This window comes from Phyllostomus discolor, chromosome 13 (genome assembly GCF_004126475.2).
Source record: "Phyllostomus discolor isolate MPI-MPIP mPhyDis1 chromosome 13, mPhyDis1.pri.v3, whole genome shotgun sequence".
NCBI classification, from domain to species: Eukaryota; Metazoa; Chordata; class Mammalia; order Chiroptera; family Phyllostomidae; genus Phyllostomus; species Phyllostomus discolor.
Window position 1 is genome coordinate 61750345 of NC_040915.2, and position 21059 is coordinate 61771403.

The window sequence follows — 21059 nt, forward strand, 5'->3', positions numbered from 1 at the left end:
GCTATATAATTAAGTTTTTTAAGGGTTTTATTTTATTTTTAGAGAGAAAAGGGAGAAAGGGAGAGAAATATCAATATGTGGTTGCCTCTCACGTGGCCCCCACTGGGGACCCAGCCCACAACCCAGACATGTGCCCTCACTGGGAATTGAACTGGTAACCCTTTGGTTTGCACTTGGCTACACCAGCCAGGGCTAATTGATAATGTTTTTCTTAATTCAACCTAAAGTTATGGGGGGCAAAACAGTGTTTATATGTGAAATGTATACTGCAGATAAGTCATTTGGACAATAACTAATGTTTTGCAGCACAAGTAACATTACACTGCTTTATACACTTCCCATACTGTCAGAAATTTAAACAAAAGCAAGATCTCCATTCCCACACAAATTTGCAACGCATGCATTTTCTGAGCTCAAACTACAGTTCCAGCAGCATTTTCAGATCTTGATGGCAAGTGCAATGGAACTTTTCATATTTCAAAATCCACTTAATTGTGCAATTGAGGAACTTCCATCTAATCTTCAATTGAAGATAATTAATTTGCAATGTAACAAGTTAAAAGGCTTTTTCCAGACTTACGTACCTGTGTCCAGATCAATAAAGCAGAGATAGAGACGCTTGAGTGGCATTTCCCAGATTGTTAGGTCCTTTGCTATATTTTTTAAAAAAAAAATTGATTTAGAGAGAAAGAAACTGATGTTTCTTGCATGTGTCAATTAGGGATAGTGCCTGCAACTTTGGTGTATCCAGACGAGGCTTCAACCTACTGTACCACCCGGCTAGGGCCTGGGCCGGCTTGTCTGTCCAGTTACTGGGGTGGCGCTACCAATAATCTGGCACCAGTAGCCGGAAGGTTTTTCTCGTCAGTCATTTATTCAACAAATATTTGAGCATCAACTCAGGGCCACGCATCGTGCTAGGCCCAGAGGTGAACAAGACACACAAGGTCCGCACTTCCTTAAAATGTACATTCTAGTCGGGGGTTAGGGAACAGAAAGGCTAGTAGGGCACGGCTGGAGCCGGCTACACAAGGGGGGAATGAAAGACTAATGGGAGAAGTAGGCTGAGCCCCTAGCAGGGACGGCCACGCCCCACAAGTGTCTGTGCATTATTCAGTGCCAGGAACGACCAGGCAGTGTTTCCTAGACCACTTAATCCTGTCAGTCCAACCTTCTTACCCTCAACTTGTGCCTGTTGGGTCACTTGGCCACTTCGGGTCGCTCAGCCTACCAGGACACCTCGGGTCAGGGTACCTAGTCCCTATCTGCTGGCCGCCTCAGCTCCACGATCATCTCCTTCCTAAGCTACCTCAACCCATCGGGACTGTCCCCTCGGCTGGCCAGGTCACCCCAGTACCACGCCTCCCTGGCCTGCACGTTACGCTTTGTTCCCAGAGCAGGTTTTCGAAATGCCGCTCCCTCTCGGCTCCAGCTGTTTTCCTACCATCCGGGAGCGCCAGCGCCCCCGGTGGCGACGAAGGGCCAAGAAGGGAGTGCCCGCTGCCTTTGACTCCTCCGCCTCCTCCCGGAACGCGGGAGCGGGAGCGAGCGGCGCAGGCCCGAACCGTCACGACCGCGCTCCTGATTGGCTGTGTCGCAAGACGTCAGGGGAGGGCCCCGACTGCCTCTGGGAGCCGGAGCCCGCGCGTGCGCATACAGAGCGCGCTGAGCGGAGTGGGAGGTGGCCGGCAGCTTCTCCCGCGTCCGCCATTTTGTTGCTGTGGCTCTTGGGAACCGGCTAGGCAAAACCGCCCTGGAGGCGCGACGCTCCTTGGAGTTTGGTATTTGGTGTAGCAACTGGGGTCGGTGCAGAGCCGTAGGGACGCGGAATCGGTGCGCTTCAGGCCAGGAGTGACTGGAGGCAGGCACTCCCGGTACGCGGGGCAGCCCGAGAACCCTGGGGCGGCCTCCGCTGCCGTTCGGCTTCGCCCGCCGCGACCTCGGGCTCTGCCCCGCGTTCCCTGAGCCGGCTCCTTCCGTGAGGCGGCCCCGGAGCAGGCGGGCTAAAGTGGAGGATGCTGTGCGGTCGGAGCCGAGAGGAAGGTGCTGGCTCGGCCTTCTAAGCACGTCTCGAAGTGTGCGGAGAGGCCCTTCTTCGGCCCCAAAGCCGTCTGCCGGGAATAGGTGTCCAGAGCAGGCGAGAGCAGCCGCCGCCCCGACCCGCCCCACAGCCTCGGCCCGACACCATGTCCTCCGCCAGGTTCGACTCCTCTGATCGCTCCTCTTGGTACATGGGGCCAGTGTCTCGCCAGGAGGCGCAGACCCGGCTCCAGGGCCAGCGCCACGGAATGTTTTTAGTCCGCGACTCCTCCACCTGCCCCGGGGACTATGTGCTGTCGGTGTCCGAGAATTCGCGGGTCTCCCACTACATCATCAACTCGCTGCCCAACCGCCGTTTTAAGATTGGGGACCAGGAGTTTGACAACTTGTCGACCCTGCTGGAGTTCTACAAGATTCACTACCTGGACACCACCACCCTAATCGAGCCCGCACCCAGGTACGCGAGCGCCCGCGGTCCCGGGGCGTGCTACCCACCCGACCCCAGAAGAGAGGGTTGACAATGGCCGAGTTGGTGCATGGGGTCGGTCCAAGAGTGTGTGTGTGTGCGTGTGTGGGTACGGGTGATTGAACTCATTTCCTCCTAGTGTAAACCAAATTACTTTCCAGAAAGCATTCCGAATGGAAGGCTAGCGTCAGGATCTGGGTCACTGTGCATGAGGGGATGCGTGTTCACTGCGGTTGCATAGTTAAAAATTAAAATGTACGGGTTTTTTTTCTTTTGTCACGTTCACTATTTAGTTATGATAGTAAAGCAAGATTTTGTGGGGGTTTTTTAACCTTTTTTGGATTATAGACTTCTTTAAGAATCTGAGCATAGCCGTTGGCTTCCTCCCCCAAAATGCACGTACACACCCGTTTGCACACCATTCAAGGTTCTTGAACGCCCTGCAGATCTCTGAACTCCAGGATAAGAACTCCTGTCCAGCAGCCTGTCCAACAGTCGACAAATGAAAATGCTTTAGCATTTAAGAGCAAAAACCTGTAATTGAAATATCAGAACTGTATAGATTAATACTTTGGTGCCAAGTTTGAAATAGCCACTTATTATACATTAAATACAAAAATTTTAAAAGAGGGCACATTACCTTTAGCGAGGGTTTCCTTCTGAATTTTTATTTTATACTTTTACTCCAAGTTGGATCGTTAGTAAGCTAGCAACCCATTTGGTTATATTCCAAGGAAGAATAAGTCTAGAAATTTATTTGAATTGTCATTCAAATTTTTGAATGACAATTTTTTTGAATTTTAGATGTACTTTTTAAGTCTAATGACTTAATGTCTTTTAATTGTAATATCTGTCTGACACTGAGCATCGAGCATCCCCTTTTCCAAGTAAAATGCATTCTTTTATTGTTTTCATTTGCTTTCATCGGTGTTTTATCAGTGTTTCTTAAATTAAGCCAAATTTGAGCTGAGGAAATTGCCTAAAATATTAAAAATAAAAGGCATTTTATTTGTTTGTTTCTTAAACATCTATTTTGAAAGGACAGGGTGTTAATACAGATTTTGGGGGGATGACATATTTCTCGTTTTAGAGATTTGCTGACAAGATATTACTATGAGGTTTAAACATTAAAAGCTACTATAGTTAATTAAGGAATACTCACTGGATGCCTGGTCTAAGTGTTGTGTCTGTGGAATAGAGAGAATAAAACTGTAATAGTATAATGGCTGTAAGATTTAACTACTGAAGTAAATGGACTTTAAAAACTGGGAGAAAGTGATAATAAATCAAATACTATATAACAAAGACCTAGACACCAAGAATCTGATTGGTGAAACTGCCAGGTCCTGAGGAAGCTACTAGTTGGATTCAACTTGGAGCACAATATAATTTCGATATAAAGGGTTGTAGAGCATCTTAGAACCTACTGTGGTGAGATTTTATAATGTTTTAGTAAATGACTTCTTTAACTTGGAAGGGTGTATTACATCATTAATTTCAGGCATTTATTAAGCCAAGCAATGTGCAAAGCATTGTGCTGAGGTTGAGGTGACAGGTACTATAATACAGCTGTTCCAAATAGTGAGTAAATAAATGGCTTGAGCCCTGGCTGGTGTGTCTCAGTGGGTTGAATGTTGGCCTGCAAACCAAAAGGTTGCCTATTTGATTCCTAGTCAGGGCACATGCCTGGGTGCAGACCAGGTCCCCTGTTGGGGTTGTGCAGAGAGGCAACAGATGTATCTCTGGCTCATTAAAAGTTTGTTTCTCTCCCTCCCCCCCCCCCAAAAAAAAGTCTAAAAAACAGATTCCCTTCTAGAGGGAGAAAAAGAAATATGCTGTAGTGGCTTCCTGCTACCCCTAAAAAGCAACTCCATATTTTCCATACACCATGTCTCACCAAATACCAAATCTATCTTTGATGTCTGTGCTTGCCTCCTTCCCCTCCTAACTCTAGTGCAGCCCCATTAGTCTGCTTACTCATTCCCTGGAAACCTTTGCTCAGGCTGCTGGCTCTTCTTAGACTGCCTAACTCCACCCACTCCTCACCTATGGAAAACCTACCTGTTGTTCCAGGCTTCTCATAAATAATAGGGCCTTTCCCTGACCCGACCCCACCCCCTCACTTTCAGCTTTGTTTCTCCTTCCTTGGCCTGCTATCTCTCAGAGGCCCTTCAGTCCTGGTTGAATTAGACCCCAACTGGATTTACATTGTTGTACTGAGTCTTTGGATTGCCTTTCCCAAGCCTGAAATTTACAGATTTGGTTTGATGTGTTAATAGTCTTTATGGAAAACTAGAGGCTAGTAAAACCTTGGCCAGATGCAAAAAATGAGTGTAATGCTTCTTCTCACCCTAAACAGGATAAATTAAGTGGTTTAACTTTTTAGGTATCAAAACTAAGCTCTTTTAAAGGCATAATTACATGACCTATGGTCAGTAATTTTTTGTTGTTGTTTATTGCTTAACAGGTCATAACTATGACTTCCTCAGAATGTAAGAGTCGTTGCTTGTTTTGTTCTAGTCTGATTTTTTAATTGAAATATTCCTTAGCTTTTTTTTTTTTTTTTTTAACCTCACCCGAGGCCATGTTTATTGATTTTAGAGGGAGGGAAAGGGAGAAAGAAAAATCAGTCCGTTGCCTTCCGTACACACCCCTACTGGGGATCAGACCTGCAGTCTATGTATGTGCCCTGACCAGGAATCAAACCTTCAACCTTTTGGTGTATGGGATGATGCTCCAATCAACTGAGCCAACCAGCCAGAGCAGGAATATTTCTTAACTTCTAATTTTATATTTTCCTTTTTTTTTTTTTTTTTTAAGAAAGGGGGAAAGGGAGGGAGAGGACTTTAATTGGTTGTCTCTCATACGTGTCCCAACCTGGGACTGAACCTGCAACCCAGACATGTGCCCTGACCAGGACTTGAACTGGCGACCATTCACTTTGTGAGACGATGCCCAGCCTACTTAGCCACAGTGGTCAGGGCTAATTTTATATTTTCATTCAAATATTTACAAGAGAATTTTATCCCAGTGATAGGTATTGGAAAAGATGGGTGACACACATACTTTCTCCATTATGGAGTGCACTTGGTGCTGTGGAAGGAGTTTGAACTCGGGGCTGTTGCTGTAATCCAGGTGCAAAATAATGGTGACTGATGGCGTGTGTCACAGGTTAGGTAGACATCATAGACAGCTGTGGCTTGGTAGAGGTAAAATTGATGCTGATGGGAGAGAGGGGAGTGATAGAAGAAGACAAAGGAAGTGACAAAAATGACTTGGTATATTTATAACTTTGTTCTCTAGGTTTATCTTATTACTGTAATTGTTTTTTGTATTTGTCTGTGGTAAACTTAACCCCCAAAAGGTAGCATGTCAGATGGCTTCCCCTGCCCCCAAGAGTACATTTATTAAACAAGTGAAACAGGGAAGGGCTTAGGACAGAAGAAGCAACAGGAGAGAGCGTACACAGGGCTGCTTTGGCTCACTGGAAAGTCGGAGTAAAGGGGCCTTGGAATCAGGTTCAGGGGTTAGCCCAGGATGAGCTGCCACTGCCCATTGCTCCCCTGGTCGCCAGTCTCGTGGGGACCCTTAGAGTTAAGTAGATGCATGCTTGAGAGGGAAGAAAGGCATGTGGGTGTGTCCCCTGGAGTGTGATGGCTTTTGTTGATTTTGAATGACCCTATTCCTTGTGCACATGGATGTAATTTTTCTATTACAAATTACACATCCTGTGGTGGTGGTTATAGTCAGTAGTAAGGTAAGCATTAGTGTTTTGTTTTGTTTTGGTTTTTGTTTAATAGAGGCTATTTCCAGTTTAACAACAGAATGTTTCAGAAGGTTTCTGAGGGGTTTCTGTAGATATGAACTATATTTTCCCATGGTTTAGAAACTTGAAAGTGTGTTTTATTTTTAAAGATTTTATTTGTTTATTTTTAGAGAAAGGGGAAGGGAAGGAGAAAGAGAGGGAGAGAAACATCAGTGTGTGTTTGCCTCTCGCATACCACCTCCTCCTGGGGACTAGGCCCTCGACCCAGGCATGTGCCTCAACTGGGAATCAAACCAGCAATCCTTTGCTTTACAGGCTCGCACTCAATCCACTGAGCTACACCAGCCAGGGATTGAAAGTGTGTTTTGTGTAACTTGCTTTTCCAGTTCTAGCTTATGTATGAAGGCTAGGAGAAAAATAATGAGAAGTGAACATTTAAAAACTGAGGCAAGTTGACCCTCAGAGAAAATCTCGTTTTCTACTCAATAGACATTGCATATTGCATGTACCTAGTAATATGGAACTAACATTAAATCAACAGTCCCTGTCATGTTCTTGAGGAACTTACTGGTTACCAAGACTTTTTAAAGGCTACTTCCATGCAATCTAATGTGGTAAAGTATCTGTGGGAGAATCAGAAAAGCTTAACCTGAGTGCCCAGAGGAGGACCCTCAAACCTGTGAAGCGGAAAGGAAACTCTGCATGGACCAGAGGATACCACAGGCAGCAGGGTCACACTTTCCCCCCACATTCCCGGTTCTAAATATTTAATGGACCTCAAATCTGGACTTTTCTATTTAGGAGTAGGGATTACCAGTAATTTTGATTACCATAGGATTCAACATTGAATAAACCTTTGAAGGTCCTCTTACTGGTATTTTAAATCATCTAAATTCAGTTCAGATGAGATGTAAGAACATTGTCATTATACCTGGAAAAGAAGCTTGCCCGGTTAAGAGTTGTGCCCATGGCATGTGAAATACTGGTAGCCGTTTAATTTGTGACATATCTCTTGTTTGAGACTTGAATCCAGAGAATTTTTTACCTAAGAAAGGTAAAAAAAAATTTTCCTTTTGATCTGAATAGTTGGAGTAGATTATTTCTAAGGCTCCTTCAGGCTAAAATATTTCAGTCCTTTCTGATAAGTGAAAGGAGGCAGTGCTTATTAGTGGGAGTTCAGATTATCCTAGAGTCTGAGCTAAGATCCTAACAAATAAGGTGAGTGCCCAGGCATGTGGCAGCTAGCCTGGAATGATGGCTAAGAGTATGAGTGGAGCAGTGGTGAGGTAGAGCAACTTGGAAGGCAAGTCAGGATTTCCTAGCCTGTATAACAGAATTAAACCAGGTTTAGGAAATTGAAATGGCAACGCTTTTGCATTTTCAGACGAAAAAAAGTATAGAAATTGGAATGGGAAATGCTACCCTGTGTCTTTGGCATTTTAATTTTATTAGTGGGAATTTCAATGTATATAGGCCTATTCTACACCAAAGCCCAGTACTAGGTTCAAGGCGTATAGTGGGAATAAACCATGGTTTTAGCCTTTGAGAAGCTCAGTATATTGAACAGATTAAAATATAATACCATGGGAGTTTAAAAGCAAGTATGATCAAATAAAGGGTTAGGAAAGACTTGATAGAGAAGGTACTCTTTCATACTTGATTCTCGAAGAAGGAGAACAAGTGTGTGCGGTAAAAGAAGTGGTAGCAGTGCTTGCTGGGAAAGGCACGGAGTGTAATTAATGTGAGTGGTGGGAAGTAAGCTAGGAAGGAAGACTGAAGCAGAACCAAAATACGTAAGCCTATCTCCCACAAAATCTGTCAACTTCAAAGGGTGCTTTTAGTCTTTAGCTTTTAGTGTAGTTTTTAAAATCCCCACCTGAGGATACATTGATTTTAGAGAGAGAAACATCGATTGGTGCCCCGTACATACCCAGGCTGGGGACCAAACTGACGCAACCTAGGTATGTGCCGTGACAGGGAATCAAACCTTTGACCTTTGGGTGCATGGGGCAATGCTCCAACCAACCAAGCCACGCTGGCCAGGGCTTTTTGAGCATTTTGAGAAGATGAAATTAAGATCAAATGCTTTGGGAATATAAAATGGAAACTGACAGCCTTCCTTGGGCAGTTACATATAGAAGGTGAGGGGAGAGGCTTGCCTTCAGGGATGGATGATTGAAAGATATCTTTAATTGAGAGAGTAGAAGAGAAAGGGTCAGGGTGAGAGGATGATTCGTTTCAACTGGGAAGCCAGGTGATATTTGGCAGTCTGATGGGTTTGTTACTAAGAGAATTGCCAGCTAAATGTATAGATTTGGGAGTCTAAGCTTAGATGGAATCCCCAGGATAAGCAGAATGGGAATAAGCAAAGAAAGAGAAGCTGTGGAAGGAGGTGAAGAAGCATAGAAGCAGAACCATTAGTGATAGTATGAATGTCTGAGGATAGAAGGGAGAGGTCCTCAGTGTCCAATGACACTGAGTATTAAGAAGGGTTATTTAAAGCAGCTTTACTAGAGGGGTACTTAGCCAGTCTTCCAGGAATTCTTTTACTGTCTTTTTTTGTCTTTCAACTCTTTATTGTGAAATATTTCATACATTTAAGAGAGTGTATGTATACATGTGTATAATCAGAAAAATCTTCAATAGTATTCATGTACCCCCTTTTATTTTTTTCTTTTAAAAGACTTTATTTATTTTTAGAGAGAGGAGAGGGGGAGAAACATCAGTATACAAGAGAAACATCATCAGTTGGCTGCCTCTTGCATGCCCCAACTGGGGACCTGGCCTGCAACCCAGGGATGAGCCTTGTCTGGGGAATCCAGTCAGCAACCTTCCTGCTCTCAGGCTGGTGCTCAATCCACTGAGCCACACCAGCCAGGTTATTTATTTACTTTTAGAGAGAGGGAAAGAGAGAGAAACATCGATCAGTTGCTTCTCGCAAACCCTGAACTGGGGACCTGCCCTGAACTCAGGCATGTGCCCTGACCAGGAATCAAACCAGCGACCTTTCAGATTGTAGGCTGGTGCCCAGTCCACTGAGCCACATCAGCCAGGGCCTGTACCCCCTTTTAAAAACTAGAACTTTACCAGTACCCTTGAAACTTTCCCACCAGAGGTTGATCATACTGCTCTTCAGTATGAATAAGGACATTTTAAGCTTAGAAGGTATTAACACTCAAGTTTAAAGGAAACGTTTTATCTATGGTTAATACATGAAGCTGAGAATATTTTTAACCAGCAATTTTCAACTGGTGTGCTGCAAGAATTTTTAAAACATGAAGTACCTGACTATTTAGTTAGGGACACTGACCTCCTTCTCTTAGATTGTCAAATTTAAAAAATGACAATAGCCAATACAATAATAGCTGTCCAGCGTGAAATAAAATTTTTGTCAGATTGGCAAAAACTGTTTTGGGGTGTGCCCTAGGATTTTAATAATTAGTTTATGTGTGTCACAAGATGAAAAGGGTTGAAAATCACTGCTTTTAACCAAAAGAAGAGGAAGGTTTATTGCCATTAGACAAGAAAAGCTAGTCACCAGGGAGTCCTCCAGGACCTTGCTACTCAAAGTGTGCCATGGACCATAGACATAAGAGAGGGGAAGCTTGGGTTCGGTATGTGTGAATGGGCTTAGAAAATTCTCTCTGTGTAAACTTGAAAGAGGAGTCGATGGATGCTACTTACAGTCTTGATCAAAACTGGGAAGTGGTTGAGAAATGATTAATTGTTCTGATTTTATGTCTTCGGGTGGGCTGTGGGACCTAAAAGGCAAGTATATCTGACCTTGCATCATCACAGTTTCATCTACAGTGGAAATAATGTGTAATTTGCAGGAGGTTTTGATGAATAAATAAGTTTGAGACTAGGGTGGAACACTTCAGTGTCAGGGAGGAGGCTGGGAGATTGATTTGATGTCAAATTGAAAAATATCTGCACATGTAGTGAAACAGGAAATGAGCTCCAAGGTCACTGTATCAATGTAGTAGTACAGAAAGTATAAGCTGTCTTCCATCTTTATGAAATTCGTGCACATACATTCCCTCGCTAAGGAAGTATTGAAAGTTCGAAGATACTTCCTCCCTCCTGTAACACAAGAATCTGGACCAGGAATCAGCAAACTTTCAGTGTAGGACAATATAAGCTTCTGTTACAGCTACTCAGCTATGCCCTTATAGTACAAAAGCAGTCCTAGATAATATGAAAACGAATGGGCCCTGGCTGTTGTGGCTCAGTGAATTGAGTGTTGGTCTGCGAACCAAAGGGTTTGATTCCCAGTCGGGGGACGTGCCTGGGTTACCGGCCAGGTCCTCCAGTTCGGGGTGTGTGAGAGGCAACCACACATTAATGTTTCTCTCATCCTCTTCCTCCCTTCCCATCTCTCTAAAAATAAATAAGTATTTTTTAAAAGGAAACGAATGGACTTACGTTCTGATAAAATTTTACTTATAAAACCATGCGGTAGGAATAAAGGTCTACACACCATAGTTTGCAGACCAGTAGGCTAGAATCCAGATAGTTTTTGTATAGTGTACTGTAGCTAACAATGGTTCTTAAACTTTTAAAGGTTTATGTATATAAAAAACGTGTATACAACAAACACCGTAAGTAGCCCACAAAGCCTCAAACGTATGTCAACCCTTTATATAGAAATTTGCCAACCTCTGGAGGCTGGAACCAGCAGTATGTTCTGTGAGCTGTGGGGAAGCTGAGAAAGGGAGCTTTTGAACCTTTGGGCCTTTAGTCTTGTTTCTGAAACAGAACCAAAATATGTATGCCTATCTTCCACAAAATCCATCAGCTTTAAAGAATACTATCTTCAGCTTTTTGTGCATTATCTCCTCACTGATTCTGACCCTAAACAGAATTCACTCCTTCAAGTGCTCTTTGACCCTGCCAACTTCTATCATGACACACATCAATTGCACGTAGATCTCTCACTTGTCTTCTAGTCTCTTCCTCCACTAAATTAGCAGTCTTTTGAGAGCAGGAACTTGGTTTTAATTCAGTTTGTCTCCCATATAGTAAGCCAATAGATAGCTGGGTAAATGGATTTCATTAGGGTTAATTCCCACTGAAGCTGTAATAGTGTCCTCACAATCTGCATTGTAGTATTCTAGAACTCCTTTTAATTTTTTTACTATACAAACAGTAAAATACTCTTGGAAGGGTCTGATATGCAACCGATTATGCTCTTAGTAAAGCGTCTGAAATTTATGTAGTACTACTCAAACTTTCTACAAAATCGTCATGGTCCTTGAAATAGGAACAGAGGTATACTTTAAAGCGGTGGGGGGGTGATTGGATGCTCCATACCTGGTAGGAACTGTTGTGAATGTTTTACATACATTATGACATTCTTTTTTCTTTTTTGTTTTTAGTTGAATTTATTGGGGTGATGTTGGTTAATAAAAGTATATAGGCTTCAAGTATACAATTCTATAATACATTATCTGTATATGTGTGTTTACATGACATTAATTCTTATACACCTGAAAGGTGAAGGTTTAATTCATGAGGCTGGCTAGCTTAGAGGTTATCAGTGATAACTCTAGAACTAGACTACCTGAGTGCAAATCTAATCCCTGCTTTGGCTTCCCTGTCTGTAAAATGCAGATAATAACAACATCTACTTCACCAGCTTGGTGTGAGAATAAAGCAGTTTTATTTATTAATCTTTTTTATTTTTTTAAGATTTAGGGAGAGGGAGAAAGGGAGAAAAACAATGATGCATGAGAGAAACATCAACCATCGACTAGTCGCTTCTCACACACCCCCATACAGAGGCCCAGCCTGCAGCCCAGGCATGTGCCCCGACTGGGAATTGAACTGGCAGTCTTTTGGTTCACAATCTAGCATCCAACCCACTGAGCCACAGCAGCCAGGGCCTTTTTTTTTTTTAAGCCCTCCCTGGAGGATGTTTTAAATTGATTTTAGAGAGAGAGGAAGGCGGAAAGAGAGAGAGAAAAACATTGATCTAAAAGAGAAACATCAAGCTTCGTTGTCTCTAGTATGCACCCGACCAGGGATCAAACCTGTAGGTATGTGCTCTGACCCGAGAATCAAACCTGCAACCTATTTTTGGTGTAAGGGACAATGCTGCAACCAAGTGAGCCACCCAGCCAGGGCAGGATTAAGCCATTTAATGTCTGCAAAAAGACTGTAAATAATGCCTGGCATAGGACAACTTTTGTCCTGGCCAGTAGCTCAGTAGGTCAGAGCAAAGTCCCAGTAGGCCAAGGTGGCAGCCTATCAGGTTCCATCCCCCGTCAGAGTACATACGTGAAGCAACCAGTGAACGCATGACTAAGTAGAACATCAAAATTGGCATTTCTCTTCCTCTTTCTCTCTCCCCTTCCCACCTTCCTCTCTCTAAAAATCAATTTTTAAAAAATGTTTATAAAGAGAAAAAGTCTGCCCTGACCAGCATGGCTCAGTTGGTTGGGTATCATCCCACAAAGCAAAAGGTCACAGGTTTGATTCCTAGTCAGGCTGCTTGTTTGGGTTGAGAGATCTGTCCCCTGATGGGGTGTATACAAGAGGCAACCAGTCGATGTCTCTCTCGCTCCCCTCACCTCCCTCACCCCCCTCTCTCCCTCCCTCTTTCCCTCTCCCCCCCCTTCCACTCTCTCTAAAAATAAATGAAATCTTTTTTAAAAAATAAAGGTGAAGCCCTGGCTGGCGTAGCTCAGTGGATTGAGCACCGGGCTGCGAACCAAAGTGTTGCAGGTTCGATTCCCAGTCAGGGTACATACCTGGGTTGCAAGCCATGACCCCCCAGCAACTGCACATTGATGTTTCTCTCTCTCTCTCTCTCTCTCTCTCTCTCTCTCTCTCTTTCTTCCTCCTTTCCCTCTCTAAAAATAAATAAATAAAATCTTTTAAAAAATTAAAAATAAATAAAAAATAAAGGTGAAAGTTTTGCCAAATTATGAAGACTGCCTTTTGGGAAGTAGTGTGGCACATATGTACCAAGAGCCATGAAAATCTTCCTGTTCTTTAATCTGGAAATCTAGACTTTACCAAAAAATCCAACATAAGGAAAATATGGTTAAAAAGTTTGTGGCATGAATGATTAAATAGGAAGAAAGAAAAACTAAATATCCAGGAAAACGGGGATGCTTCATTGCAGCAGACTCCCCGAATGAAATGTTACCCTGATGAGAAAGTCATCAGGAAGAAGACCAGCAATGTGGGAGGATGCCTGTGGTGTGGTATTAGGCCCCCCAAAAACCCTGCAGCGGGCATATCTAGGGCTCGTTTTAAAGGAAAGCCATAAGCTGAGCTGGTGGGAAGGGAGAAGGGAAGGAGAATTGTAGCTTCATTAGGGCATGAACTATGGGTTTTTTTTTTTTTATCTTCTATTTTCCTTTTTTTGGTTGAATGCTGTAATTTGACACTTTTTATAAAGCAAACCTTTTTTTAAACTAAAATGTTTTGAAATAGAGCATGTTGTTATGAAATAACTTCTTAGATCATTGGTGGAGGAATAAAGAAAGAGAATGGCTGTGAGCTAATTGGAAACCATAGTCAGTGGAAGTACCCTGGCATACTCCCTCAGGGCTAGTCTAGAACCTGGCTCTGGTGAATGGTCCTGCAGGCAAAGTCATCTCCTAAAGATGGGCAGACTCTTTGTGTGAAGCCCAGGGTTTGTTACTCTGGCATACATTGTGTGCTTCAGAGCTTCAGAAAAGTTATGGGGGTGTGGGGCAGGTAATGGTAAAATAGTTTCTTCAAAACCTCAACTGTGTTTGCAGCTTATCAGAACATTTTTTAGGTTCTGAGAGAAACCAAGAGAGACTCCTATTTCTTTTGCAGAAGGGGCATTATGGATGGGATGTTGCTGGAGAGCAGGGGTCTTTACTTGTGTAATTGTCTCTGGGAGTGCAGTTACACATTGTGCAAGTCAAATACAAGTTGAATCTGTAAGCACAGCAGAGAGGTATGGTGGTGTCTGTAGACTAATTGCCTAGATGAGCACTCTTGCCCTGTGAGTTTTATAGTGAAAACTTTTCACATGCTTTCACTTGGATGTTCAAATGATGATTCCCATACAAGATGCAGTGTGAGGTTTTTTAAATTTGGAAAGCATATAAACCCTTTTCTGGTTTTTATATTGTGAAGGACACAGAGACAAAGGTCTTTGTCATCTTCTCTGTGGGTGTCCAGGAAAGTGTGCAGGATGCATGCCATAGATTAGAACCATGAAGAAGAGTGCCTGGTGGTTTTGACAGGGTCCTTAAGGGAGACAACTACTGAACTTGAGATTTTTAAAATAGATTCACACCAGATATCTCTGTGTAAACAAAAGATTCCTGTAAAATAGAGGTATGGGGTGTGTGTACGTGTGTGCGCACACACACTTGACATGTGATTTTAAAAGATATATTCAGGTTATTCTTTTATGATGCAAGTAATAGTAAAACACTGACAGAACCTTCCTAACTACTGAGAATTTAGAGAGAAAGATAATTTATGAAAGATAATAGTTTATTTAAAAGTTTGACCAACACTGGTATAGGGTAGGATTTTTCTCTTAAAGTAATTTTCTGTCTCTCTTAAGGTATCCAAGCCCACCAATGGGATCTGTATCAGCACCCAACCTGCCTACAGCAGAAGAAAATCTGGAATATGTACGGACTCTGTATGATTTTCCTGGGAATGATGCTGAAGACCTACCCTTTAAAAAAGGTGAGATCCTGGTGATAATAGAGAAGCCTGAGGAACAGTGGTGGAGTGCCCGGAACAAGGACGGCCGGGTTGGCATGATTCCTGTCCCTTATGTTGAAAAGCTTGTGAGATCCTCACCGCATGGAAAGCATGGAAATAGGAATTCCAACAGTTACGGGATCCCAGAACCTGCTCATGCGTATGCTCAACCTCAGACCACAACTCCTCTACCTGCGGTTTCCAGTACTCCTGGGGCAGCAATCAACCCTTTGCCATCCACACAGAATGGACCTGTCTTTGCAAAAGCCATCCAGAAAAGAGTACCCTGTGCATATGACAAGACTGCCTTGGCATTAGAGGTAAAATCTATGGCTGTTTGGGGGGATTAATATTCAGTTTTTATCTTTAGTTTTTTAACTTTGTTTCTGTAAAGTTACATTCACGGGAATAAGAGAACCAGATGATTTTGGAAGATCTGTGAATGTTCTTCATGATTCTTTTGTCCTTTCCTATTCCTTGTTTCTTCCAAGTTCCAATAAGGAAAGATGATGGTTGAGACCCATGAACCTAGAAATGACATCAGTAGATAGACATACACATAGCCACTTTCACTTTCCATATTTCTAATGTCGTGGTCTGTTGAGTTGAGGGGAAATATGAACAAATGTTTTAGGATTCTGTTCAGCCAGGCAGAGGAATAATTTTTAAAATGTTGAGAGATTTTTGTAAATTACAATAGAATGAAGTAAGAACTTGAACTTTTTTTGAGAGGGAGACAACAATTTGTTGTCCACTTATTTATGCATTCATACGTTAATTCCTGTGTGTGCCCTGACTGGGGACCAAACCCACATCCTTGGCGTTTCAGGACTGCTCTAACCAACTGAAATACCTGGCCTGGGCCTAGAACTTGAACATTTTAATTGCCAAGTCATGTTCTTCTAACTAAAAAGAGTCTTGCAAAGCTTAGCATATTACTGTGGCTTGCGGAAGTACAAAAAAGTTCTTAAGACCAATGTTGATGAGCCTGTTGGGGGTGGTGGTAAAGCTTCATTACCACAGTTTCTACCAGAAGGTAGAAAGGAGTTTGATGAGACATCTGATTAAGCCCAGAGTGACCATATATGAGCACAGACCCAGTGGCAGTCCTGGGGAGAGAACGAACAGGAGACTCGGACAAATTAAGTTGATTTAAAATATTCATATTTTTAGAACAGTCCTGTATATTTTTTAGTGAGTTATAAAATGCCTACAGTGAGGTAGGCCCCAAATAGTATTGTATCAGAACATGGAATTTGGTACCACAAATCTTAGCTCTCATTTCTTGATAACTGAAAATGCTTCGTGAACCACAAACTGCAGTGTATCATTATAATATGATTACAGTTGAATACTTTTTCTTAATATCAAATTGCATATACATTAGAGAAACAGTTAACTTATGATTGTTCGCTGTGTATTTACCTCAAGATCAAAGCAGGGCAGGGTGAGGAGACAGCCTAGGTTCATGGCAGAAGGATGAAGTAATGGAGCCTGTTGCTTCAAAAAATCAAAATTTAACTTTCAAAACATTCTGCCCACAGTTAAAAATTAGCTGTAATTTGTTTTGTTTATATTTTTCCTTTGGTTATCCTCTGTATTCTCTGAGCCAGGAGTCACGTGTGAACTACACCTTAAGGTCTGTTTCAGAGTCTATGATTACTTCTCCCTCTCATGCTGTCTGTAAGGAAAAAGTGAGGCTTATGGCAGGGACTAGGGTCCCTGCTTTTATAGGGCCCAGGTGCTTTTATACTTTCCAGTGGAAGACTAGGAGGGAAAAAAACAGAGGAAGCTGCCTCCATAGACCTTCTGGTTTTCTCATCCCCACACAGACCTGCCCCCGCACAGCACACACATCTGGACTAGGCTGCTCCTTACTTCTCAACACCCTAAAATAACTTGGTGTGTCCTGGGCTCTTCATACCTTCTAGTTTGTGTAGTGGTTTCTGCCTTCTGAGTCATTTTCACATCTGTCATTGCATCACACCAGTTGGGAGCTAGGATTCAGAGAGTGGGTACAATTTGCATATATTGGGCAGCTGATTTTTGGCACATCAGGGTGAGAGCCTTGGGGGTTGAGACTCCCAATTGGGGTTGAGACCCTGAAGGGAGCCAGAAATTGGGTTCCTACCTGAGTTAATGTTTAAAGCCTCACCCCATTTAGGATGCCTGCCTATTGACCTCTGGCTTGAAGAGATGCATTTTAGAAACCCGTATCTCCAGTGCATTCTTGAAGTGTGCATAGGAGGTTATAGAGAGAAAGATTAGTGGGTACCATAGAGGGGATCACTTAATTTGGTGAGTGGATACATGGGTAGGTGCCTTTGACCAGAATGAAGAGAACGCCTTTCTGGTTAATGACGTATATTTTAAGGTAACCTATATTCTTAGCCATTACATAGCTCTCCTAGACTCTCAGATCATGACGCTAACCCAGCCTTCTAAACCTTGTCAAAGTCTGACTTTGGTGCTTCGCAGAGAGAGTGTCAGTGGGACCCAAGAAATACACCTTTGCCAAATTCTCCTTAATGGTATTTCTCACTTTGTATGTTTAAATGAGACTTTGAGCTATAGCATAACTGAATATTTCTATGAATTGTGTTATCTTCTAAAACTTAGTGGTCTAACCTATCTGATCTCGTTAAAAACAACTCTCTCGGGGCAATTGCAATTAGGTTACCAGAATAAACGTATTAAAATTAAAATGAGAAAGGTGAGACAAATAGGACAAAATGTACCAGTAATTGAAACTTCATATTTCCCTTGATAGTATTACAAAGAATGATGATAGTTTAGGTGAACTTTATTTCTCAAATTATTTCACTTTTTTTCCCTCAAAACTTGATTTTCGAAAGAATGTTCATACAGGTAAAGAGATGTTTTTAAACAGGTCTATGTTTAGCCATTTTCCTCTCTTGTTCACCTTTTTTCAAGAAGTGAGTTGATCCTTGGGGTTTGGTTTGAAAGGGAACAGTTGCTGCTCGTGTGAGGTGGATCATGGTGGGTGTCCCTGCTCCTTGAAAACAGCTCTTGCTGTTTTTAATGCCCTTGATATGACACAGGATTGGAAGGGCTCCTGGGAGACAGGTCACACCCTACCAGAACATTCTCAGATTGAGGGAAGCAATATAGCCTTTTCCAAAAGTATATCATTGGCCAGAAGATAATGTTTGGAGCAAGGATGCTATTGTCATAAAGTACTTGTAGCCAGAGTTGCATTCTGTGACACAGTGGGAAAGCGAGGTGGTTAGGAAAGATCATGTACCCTCATTCAAGTCCTGGCTTTTCCTGGTGTGATCTTGGACAGGTTACTTAAATTCTTTGAGCTTAAAAGGCTCTGCCTGGCTCTGCCCTGACCAGTGTGGGTCAGTTGGTTGGGCATAGTCCTGCAAAGCAGAGTCACCCATTCAATTCCCAGTCAGGATGCATACAAGAGACAACCGGTTAATGTTTCTCTCTCACATTGATGTTTCTCTCCCTCTCTTTTTCCCTTTCCCCTCTATCTAAAAATAAATGAATAAGTAAATAAGTTATTTAAAGGAGAGGCACCCTGGCTCTGAGACATGATGTTAGTTTGTTCATTTGTCATCCATTCATGCAGCCAACCTGTGAGGGGTGCCTTGTAGCGTCCTACCACCACGGAGCTTACCACATTATGAAAGAATAGAGACAAACAAGCAGTGTGGTAAGTGTGCCTACATCGCAGAGTAGAAGGGAGAGTTGGAGATGGGAATGGGAGTCTGGGAAGGCTTCTTGGAGTAAGTGACCCTTGAACTAAGTTACGAAGTTAGCTGGGTGATGGGGGAAGGCATTTCCAGCAGAGGGAAGAGCTTGGATAAATAAGACTAACACCACTGAGAAGCTGTGGGTTGTTGAGAATGCTGAGTATGTTGGGTAAAAGTGGCAAAAGACAAAGCAGGGGAAGTAGGCCGTTGCCATATCATCAAAAGGGCTAAGCTGAAGAGAAAAAGAGTTTTCTTGTGTTGTCTTTATTGAGGTATGAAATGGCCAATTCCTTGCAATAGAGAAGGTTCCGAATTTTGCAGACAATATACCTTTTTTCATTGATTTTTAAAATAAATTAGAGCAAATGCTTGAGTCCCCCTATAATAATTTCATTCTTACACACTTATATTTCAGTATACTTGCCTGACTAGAAAAGAAAGGGAAGAAATTTCTTAGTATCTTCAGAATTGTACTTAACTCTGAGTATACAGGCCCATGAGTATGAAAATTTGTATCAAAGTATCTAAATGGAGCCATTTCTCTGTGGTGTGAGTTAAGAATACAGTTGGTGACTTAAGGTGTAGGGGTCTGTGGCAATCAAAAGTCAGTAGAACAGAAAAGAATAACCACTTCTTAGGCTACAGGTAAGGCCTAAGGTGATTCAGGATCAAACCAAGAAGAAAGGCAAAATCATTTAGCCTAACCATCTTCCTAGTGATTTTAGCTTTCTACGGTGTCTAAATCCATTGGCACTTCACTTTCAACTCAGAAACCTTCAAAAACATTCGTTCCTTCAGTGAAGATTTGAGTGCGTCTTGTGTGACCAGGCATTGTTACAGGAGTTGGAGTATAACAATGAACAAAACAAAGGTTTCTGTCTTTGTGGAATTTCTGGGACAGTCTCATGAGGTAGTTCCTTCCATGTTGGGTGACTCGTGTAGTTAAATTCTTTGCATCTATCTATCACAAACTGTTGTGAGTCCCCTTCCTGTATTTGCCTGGTCCATGTTTGGACTTCAGTGTGTTGCCCTACAGTTGTCCCTCCAGGTTTTTTGTTTGTTCTTCTTTTCAGTCTTACACCATGTGTACACTTCTGAGTCTTCTTTTTTTTTTGAGAGAGAGAGAGAGATACCTCTCCATTTGTTGTTCCACTTATATATGTATTCATTGGTTGCTTCTTGTGTGTGCCCCGACCAGAGATCAATCCTGCAAAGTTAGTGTATCAAGACTACACTCTGACCAACTGAGCTACCTGTCCAGGGCCTGAATCTTTTAAAATCCTGATTGTGTCTTGTAGCATGTTGATCCACACCCCCACTCCCCCAGGTTCATGCTAACTGCAGAGTTCATAAAAGCACAATCCAGATCTTTGTACCAAGTTCTCTCTTGCAGCTTCTCCTGATCTAATGTCTCATTTAAACAAACACAATGAGGTTGTGATCTGACATGACTTGTTTTGGGGCTCAGCCTTCCAAGCATTCCATTTCCCATCCTAGTCCTTGTGAACCATATTTTGCTTATTGATTCGGAATTTTGTCCAGGTTTGATTTGCAGCTCACCTTTTATGTTTTATAGAATTTGCCGTCATCAAAAGCCAAGAGACTTGACCCTTCATAGGTCTGCCAGTGTCCTGTGATGCTATGGCAAGGGACCACTATTAAACTCTTATTCCTACTTGCCAGTGTGTTTGATCAGTACTTAGATATCTTTATCAGAGAAGGTCATCCTTTTATCTTTGATCTGTGTTCTTTTTATGACCCTCAAGAGTGTTTGAGGCGGGGGGGGGGGGGGGGGGCTCACCACCATTCTCAACTCCTCACTCCCACTGGGGTCATTTGTGATTGTGGTGTTCACATTTCTTCTTGGATTGCCTTCTCCCCATTTTTGAAACCTCTATTCATCAGGGTACATCTGGTCTCAGAATTTTATGAATTGGCCTTCTTAAGGCCTATTATGGTCCCAGTTCTTTCACTGAGTGGCCTGGAATTCTCAGATTTCTACTTCAACCAGTTGGTTTTGCTTCATTGGTTAGAATTAAATTCATGCTAGCAGTTTATTCACTGTTTCTTCTATGTCTTATTGAGATGAAGTCTGCAGAGCGAATACAGGTATCAGTAGTAGTGGCTGTATTTTTTAAACCTCTCAAGGATTATCTGTGAGTTTCTGTTGCTGGACGACCTGTAGTTTATATACCCACAGTGATGTCAGAGCTGTACACATTCTTTATTAAGCATCCAGCTCAGCTCTGGAGATCTCTTCAGGGTCATAGCCTCCTGACATGGAATGAGCCACCTTCTATCACAGTCAGCAATGATGCCTGTTCTTACTGAGGCGTGTCAGAGATGCCTAGGAGCT

At 42.6% G+C, this 21059-nt stretch overlaps 1 protein-coding gene across 1 annotated transcript in view; it reads left to right on the forward strand.

Annotated features, from left to right (window-relative positions):
• The first annotated feature begins 1655 nt into the window (after positions 1 to 1655).
• CRKL (CRK like proto-oncogene, adaptor protein) overlaps positions 1656 to 21059 on the forward strand; it is a 28489-nt gene continuing 9085 nt past the window's right edge. The window contains exons 1-2 of the mRNA XM_028527363.2: positions 1656 to 2497; positions 14833 to 15298. Coding sequence (XP_028383164.1) covers positions 2187 to 2497; positions 14833 to 15298 — 777 coding nt within the window. The 5' untranslated portion in view covers positions 1656 to 2186. The remainder of the gene's footprint in view (positions 2498 to 14832; positions 15299 to 21059) is intronic.